This window comes from Mesoplodon densirostris, chromosome 11 (assembly GCF_025265405.1).
Source record: "Mesoplodon densirostris isolate mMesDen1 chromosome 11, mMesDen1 primary haplotype, whole genome shotgun sequence".
In the NCBI taxonomy this organism is placed as follows: Eukaryota; Metazoa; Chordata; class Mammalia; order Artiodactyla; family Ziphiidae; genus Mesoplodon; species Mesoplodon densirostris.
The window spans coordinates 45,546,723-45,554,187 of record NC_082671.1 but is presented as its reverse complement, the minus strand read 5'-3'; the positions used below and the strand labels follow the sequence as shown (position 1 = coordinate 45,554,187).

The following is a 7,465-nucleotide window of genomic DNA, read 5'->3' as shown; positions in this document are numbered from 1 at the left end:
CTGACTCTGACTTTCTCTATCTCTCCTTTCCTCTCCCCCACCCCAATATTTCTGTCTCTCCGTCTCTCTGAGCCCTCGACTCCCTCCCTCTCTCTCTTTTCCTCGGCTCTCTCCGGCTCCCTCTCTCGCCTCGGATGACAGCGCTGCCTCTTTTGTTGGCTCCGCAGCCAATCGCGGCCGCTGACGACACGGGGGCCGGGGCTATAAAGGGCCTGGCCCGGGCTCGGGCCCCCCCAGCCGCCCGCCCCGGCCGCCCGCCCGCCCCGCCCGCGCGCCCGCCGCCCCCGGCCCCCCCGGCCCCCCCTCGGCCGGGCAGCCCCCAATCCCGCGCCGCCCGGACCCCCTCCTCCTCCCTCCCTCCTCCCTCCGCCCCCTCCCCGCGGGACTCCGGCGTCCCCGCCCCCCAGTCCTCCCACCCCTCCCCTCCAGCATGGTGCTCGCGGCCCCGCTGCTGCTGGGCTTCCTGCTCCTCGCCCTGGAGCTGCGGCCCCGGGGGGAGGCGGCCGAGGGCCCCGCGGCGGCGGCGGCGGCGGCGGCGGCGGCGGGGGCCGGGGGGGAGCGCTCGAGCCGGCCGGCCCCGTCCGTGGCGCCCGAGCCCGACGGCTGCCCCGTGTGCGTGTGGCGGCAGCACAGCCGCGAGCTGCGCCTGGAGAGCATCAAGTCGCAGATCTTGAGCAAACTGCGGCTCAAGGAGGCGCCCAACATCAGCCGCGAGGTGGTGAAGCAGCTGCTGCCCAAGGCGCCGCCGCTGCAGCAGATCCTGGACCTGCACGACTTCCAGGGCGACGCTCTGCAGCCCGAGGACTTCCTGGAGGAGGACGAGTACCACGCCACCACCGAGACTGTCATTAGCATGGCCCAGGAGAGTAAGTGGGAGGCGGGGCATGAGCGGTGGGGTGCTGGCTCCCACTCCGGCTCCGGGAAAGTGAGTGGCTCCCGCTCCGAAGCGGGGAGCTCCCGGTTGCTCCGGCCGGAAAGCCTTTTCTGCGAAAACTTGATGGATTGGGGGGCGGGGGCTGCTCCACAAGTTTTTCGAGCTGTGGAGATGGGCTGCGGAGTTGTGTGCACGCCCCGCTCCCGGAGGTGAGGGGGCAAACGGAAAGGGTTGCGAGATACCGCTTCCCACCCTGTGTGTGTGTGTGTGTGTGGTGGTGGTGGTGGGGTTTCGGGGAAGCTGGGGTCCCCCTGCAGCAGAGGGCAAGGGACAGCAACTCAGTCCTGAAGGGCCCTGGTGGAGAGGCTGGAGAACAGAAGTGGGAGGCTTCGGACCCCCCGCAGTCCCAGCCGGGCTGCCGTGCTCTCCGCCTCCCAATGGCCCTGGCACCAACTCAGCACCCCTTCCACCTTGGGCTTTGCAGCGCGCCCCCCGAGCTGCAGAAAACCTAATGCTCCTCTCCTTCTCCCAGGAGTGAGATCCCAGAGCCCTGTATCCCTCCCGTCAGCCCAGCTGGCACTCGTCCCATCGGGAGCCCTTCTGACACCAGGTCTCCCAAGGGGCCGGGAAAGCTGTGCCTTCTTGGTACTAACCGAGCTCAGAGAACTCAACTCCATTGCGCTGGGGCTTAGGGCACCCATCTGGCAGCTCAAACCTTAGTGTTGTATCGCACGTGCCCTTAGCCGCAACCAGACTTGAGAAGAGAGAGGAAGACCTAGGGGGATAAAGAAAGCAATAGATGGGGGGTGGGGAGGGGGGGACCCAGGCATCCTAGTCTCTGGTCAAACGGAAGATGAACCTGTTAATAGACTTGAGCTGCTTTGAAATTTTATGGCCTGGAAAATCCAGGCCAACACTGTCCCCCCCCGCAAACCCCCCAGCTCCCCCTAAGGTCAGATGACTCCCTTTTCCCCTCCCCCACTGAGATCTCCCCCATCCCAACAACTCTAGGGAGCCAGGCCCTCCCTTATGCCCTAGTGGTTTGGCAAGTCGCCCCCGACCCCACAACTGTTTGGTTTTATGGCTCTGAACAGAAGAGGGGGAGACCGGTTTATTGGCAGATGGGTCATAAAAAGCTGGGGGCTGAGGGGAGTCCTAGTGGCCCACCCCCCAGGGAGAGGCACAGGAACCCAGGCGTGCATCCGGGAGGCTGAGTGCCTCACACTGCCACCAGTTTTTCTGTGACCCTAACTCCACAGTACCGGTCAGGGCTGTAAAGAACTCTCGGAGGACTAGGAAACTAACCTGGGGTGGGGGGTGGGAAGGCCTAGGATCTGGTCTTGAGTTCCTCAGTCTCCCTTCTGCTCTTAAGGCGTCTGCTTTATAGAAGCTAAGGTCAGTCTGAGACTGGCTGAGGGCAGGGGTGGGGGCGGGGATACCAACAGTAAGAAACAGAGAGTGGTAGAGGGATTCTGAAAAGAGTTTGCTGGAAGAAGGTGAAGGGTGCAGAGGAAAAAGATACTTTGGTCTGTGTGGTGCAGTGTGTGAGGATTTCCAGAATGAGTGATGGAGCTGAGGACTTCCCCTTGCTCACTCTATCCCTAGCATCTCTTAACCAATAGGCCTGAGCCCAGAGTTAGCTCTGGTAATGGGGATGCAGGAAGTGAACAGACACTGCACACACAGTTTGGGAAATGCCGGTTAGACTCAGGGGCTGGGGAGGACGGGGAAGGACACCAGCAGGTGGGGTCCCACCTCGGCTTCTACCTTCCTGCCACCCCGGGACTTGGATAACTAGGGAACTGGGTCTCCATCCAGGTATTGTACGTCCCCTTTAAGAGCCAAGCTGAGCTCTTAAGGGAGGGAGGGGGAGCCGAGGGGCGGGGAGGGAGAGAGGGGAAAAGGAAAAAGAGACTTTTATAGTCTAATCCCCAGGGACCCGCTTTAATAAGAGACTTGTGCTCTGCTAATCGGGGGAGGTGTTTGTCAGCAGCGATGGCCTCTGCTCCCCTCCCCCTTCCTCCCCTCCCCCAGCCCTCAACCCTGGACCCCAGCCCCCACCTCTCCTAGGCTGCAGTGCCTGCCCTAGTTCCTCCACCCTCTCAGGCTCTCCCACCACAGCCTTCATCCTGGGAACCCAGCCCCCTTGCCCTTCTGGGAGCCAAGCCCAGCCCCTCAGTTTCTCTCTCTCCTCCCTACACCAAGAGGCCCCTGCCCTCTCAGTCCAACCTCCTGCCCCTAGGCCTTCCAGCCGGGGTAAGGAAAGTGTGTTTGGTGTTTGGGAGTGGGGCGTGAGGGAAGAGGAGGAGGTGGTGAGCAGAGAGGGGGTTGGGCTTTTGCTGAAAATAGTGCAATGACCTCTCTCCAGAACAGAGCCGCCTACTAAACCTGACCTGCTGCCTGCCACCAACCCGGATCAATCCAACACAGATGTGGCTCCTTCCCCTCCCTTTGGGAGCTGGGCCTGTGTGTGTGTTGGGGACTCTCTCAAGCCCCTTGTTTCCCTCTGTGGCTCTACCTGCTTCTTTGTTCCTCCCTCTGTTTCCTTCCATCCTTTCTCTCTACCCCACTAGTCTTAGCTACTTCCCTCCTTTCAGCTTCTTAACCCCCACTCACTCCTTTGGCATCCCTCCTCCTCTCCCAGTGTTCTCCAGCTCCCAAACCTGTTTCTTCTCCCCCTACCATGATCTTCCACTCTCTTCCTTCTTTTCTCCATTCCTCTGCCAGTCTCTTCCAACATGACTTCATCTCTGTCTCTTCTCTATTCTTATCTCCCTCACCATCTCCAGTCCCCTGTTTCTTCTCCTTTCCCTTTTCTTTCTCCAAATGTCTTCATCGTGTCCCCTTGTGATACCAACTGTCCTCATATCCAGTGGGGGAGAAGTGTATGGTGATTCCCGGGGGTGAGGATGGGGGACTCTGCCTGAAGGAACCAAAGACTTAGAGAGATGGGGCCCTGGAGCCCAGTCCCCCATTACTAAGCCTTGGGTCAACTTACATAGGGACGTATGTTTAGAGTTTAGAAAACTAGCGATAAACCAACTGAGAAACTACTGCTATTTTCACATTCTTATTTAATGCTCAGCACTCCTGTGAAGCAAGGATTATTATCAGTATCACTGAGAAGCTTGGTGAATAAGGTCAGATACTGGTTAATGAGTCAGGCAGTGATTAAACCCACTTCAACTGTAGTCGGAGAACAGTGTTTAGATGCCAGGAAGAACTTTCAGGCACTTGCCTGTATAATTTAAGATTGGGAGTTTAGGGAGTTCATTCAGCATGCACTTACTGAACACTGCCCCGGTACTGTGGGAGGAAATAACAATGGTGAGCAAAACAGAAACAGTATCGACACAGTGTCTACTCTCACGGAGATTAGTACCTAATGGTGAAGACAGGCAGGGAAATAAAACAATCCCTATACTGAAATCAGGCAGAGGACGCTATTTGGATTGTTGCTTGTCACTCTCCATCTCACCAGCAGCTACCCTGCCCCAGGGACTCTCCTAACCCCCAATCTCCACTCCCCAAACCCCACCTCACTGTACTATCACTGAAGCTCCAGCTGGAGGATAACTGTACTACCAGTGCCCTGGGACTTTGGAAAAGAACCAAGGGAAAGCTGCAAAGGAACTTTGTGTCTTGTGCCCCGAATATGTGAAGATCTTTAAGTACTCCTCCCCATGTCACTTCAAGTATCCTCCTTCTCCTAGGGTGGGGGTGGGGGAGTGCTGATGAAACAACGGATGATAAATTCTCTGTGATTATGCAGACCTGGGCATGATACATAAGGGCTTGGACTTCCTGATCATCCTTACATGGCTCTGGAAGCTCATTCCTGATTCTTCCTCAGGCTATTTAGAGTGAGAATGGATATTAATATCCAATAGAAACATGATTTAGGGCACTCCCAACTGATTTAAGAGATTAGAAAGGGGAACTGAGCGGAGCTGAAATGGAAGCAGAGGCAGATATTGAGAAGCATCCTTTAAACTCAAGAAGGGTCAGTTTATGATCCAAAACAAGGGGAAATTGGCCAAAATGTAAAGTTGGGATGTTAAACCTTTGTAAAGACTTATTGGCACTGAACTGGGAAACCAAAGGAAGCTTAGGGGAGAGAAGACTGATTAAAGTTGATCTGATGTGCTGAATACTATTTCTGATGCTTTGGGAAAGTAGGAGAAAAAATACACGGAGGTAGTTCTTCCCTTTCTTAAAAGTGGAGGCATTAACGGTGATGAGGAAGCAGCAGCTGAGGGAACTTTTCTCAGGGTCAAGGGACTGAGCAGTCAGATGCATGGGGTGTGCTTGAGTGGTTCCATTCTTTTGGGAGTGTTATTTCTGGGGGGAATGATGGAAGAAGCCTAGATTTGAATTCTGGTTTACTTCATGGAATAAATTGAGCCCACGCTCCCTATCTGGACCCTGGGTTATCCATTCCCTGAGGCCATCTGTTTCGGGGGGTGTGCCGGGCTCCACCTGGCCACCAGACAAAACAGAGCAGAAATGGGGCAAGGTGACCTGAGGACAGCAGGTGTGATATGAGCTTTGGCTTTTATGGAGAGCATCAAAGGTTCAGGAAAAGTTGGAGCCCTACGTGCTAGGGAAAGTTGGAGGAAGGGAAGACTGCAGGTGGAAGAATTCCCTAACAACTATCTTTGCAGGTTATCTGGTAGAGAGGAACTTCTGCATTAGGGCAGACAGACTAAGGAAGGGGTGTAGATCAGTAAGGCCTGATAGAGCCGTTATCTTACAGGGAGAGCAGGGGTGCTGTTCTAGGTACCAGTGACATGGTAGTCAAGAAGACAGGCAGGGAAGAAGGGTAAAGAACTGGAAAACACAGGCTGAGGAGTCTGAGTTGCCAGTTGCCTCCACAGACACCCTTTGCTGATACTGTGCCCCCTTCTCTCTTATCAGCCGACCCTGCGGTGCAGACAGATGGCAGCCCTCTCTGCTGCCATTTCCACTTCAGCCCCAAGGTGATGTTCACAAAGGTACTGAAGGCCCAGCTGTGGGTTTATCTCCGGCCTGTGCCCCGTCCAGCCACAGTCTACCTGCAGATCTTGCGACTGAAACCCCTAACTGGGGAAGGGACCGCAGGGGGAGGGGGCGGAGGCCGGCGTCACATCCGTATCCGCTCGCTCAAAATTGACCTGCACTCACGCTCCGGCCACTGGCAAAGCATCGACTTCAAGCAAGTACTACATAGCTGGTTCCGCCAGCCACAGAGCAACTGGGGCATCGAGATCAACGCCTTTGATCCCAGTGGCACAGACCTGGCTGTCACCTCCCTGGGGCCGGGAGCCGAGGGGCTGGTGAGCAGGGAGCCTGAGATACTGGCAGATATGTATAACCTGGCCCTGAGGAGGTGGGGTGTTGGAAATGGTAGACCAGAAACGTAAAGTGGGTTAGGGACCAGCATTATTTTTCTAGGGCCCGGAGCTGATTCTAGAGGAGAGTTAGGTGGTGGTAATGGGGTGCTATCGCTTTTCAGAGATCCAAGGGGGCAACAGTTGCAAACTGGATTTGGGGTGAAGTAAATCTATTTGAGTAAATAGATTCATGGGACAACAAAAGTGGGGTGTTGTTGAGACCTTGGGCCAAGGGGCTGATGAGGATCAGGTTGCCAGAAGAGAGAGAATTGGGGAAGGTGAGTTGAGGGAGAGGTGGCTAGCTGGCAAGAAAAGTGGGTAAAAGGCAGGCTGGGGATGGGAGCGTTGGAGAAGCTGAGAAATCAATAGTCTCTGTTCTGATGCCCCTGTTGAGGGGCAGGTGAGAAGAAACAGGGAGTAAGAGCTCTGCAAGGCTCTATCACATCTATTTCTCCTCTCCCTCACCCCCAGCATCCTTTCATGGAGCTTCGAGTCCTAGAGAACACAAAACGGTCCCGGCGGAACCTGGGCCTGGACTGCGATGAGCACTCAAGTGAGTCCCGCTGCTGCCGATACCCCCTCACTGTGGACTTCGAGGCTTTTGGCTGGGATTGGATCATCGCACCTAAACGCTACAAGGCCAACTACTGCTCCGGCCAGTGCGAGTACATGTTCATGCAAAAGTATCCGCACACCCACTTGGTGCAACAGGCTAACCCAAGAGGCTCTGCTGGGCCCTGCTGTACCCCCACCAAGATGTCCCCAATCAACATGCTCTACTTCAATGACAAGCAGCAGATTATCTACGGCAAGATCCCTGGCATGGTGGTGGATCGCTGTGGCTGCTCCTAAGGTGGGGGACAGAGGCTGCCTCCCCAGCAGACCCCACCCCCAGACCCCCCAGCCCTGAGCCCCTCCGCCCAGGCCCTAGAGCTCCCTCCACCTCTTCGATGAGCATCACACCTTGTTCCCTGCCCAAGCAGTGTGCAATACGGCCGAGGGAGGCAGGTGGGGAATGCAGGGGTGAGGGGTTTGGGGGAAAGGGGGGAGAAGGGGGGGCATGGTCAGGTGGGGAGTTTTTGAGGTTTGAGGTGAGAAGGTTTGGCAAGAAGACAGAGAGACGTAGAGACAGAGGTAGTGCAGAGGAATAGAGACAGAGGAACAAAAAGAGCAGCAGTGAGAAGAAGGCAAAGGGATAGAGATGCAGAAGAGACAGAGA

At 56.1% G+C, this 7,465-nt stretch overlaps 1 protein-coding gene across 1 annotated transcript; it reads left to right on the top strand.

Moving 5' to 3' along the window:
- The first annotated feature begins 395 nt into the window (after window positions 1-395).
- On the top strand, window positions 396-7,264 carry GDF11 (growth differentiation factor 11). The gene is made up of 3 exons (XM_060112606.1): window positions 396-866; window positions 5,792-6,189; window positions 6,718-7,264. Exons 1-3 carry the CDS (start codon window positions 431-433, stop codon window positions 7,096-7,098), a joined length of 1,215 nt encoding a protein of 404 aa, XP_059968589.1. The 5' UTR covers window positions 396-430; the 3' UTR covers window positions 7,099-7,264.
- The last annotated feature ends 201 nt before the right edge of the window (window positions 7,265-7,465 follow it).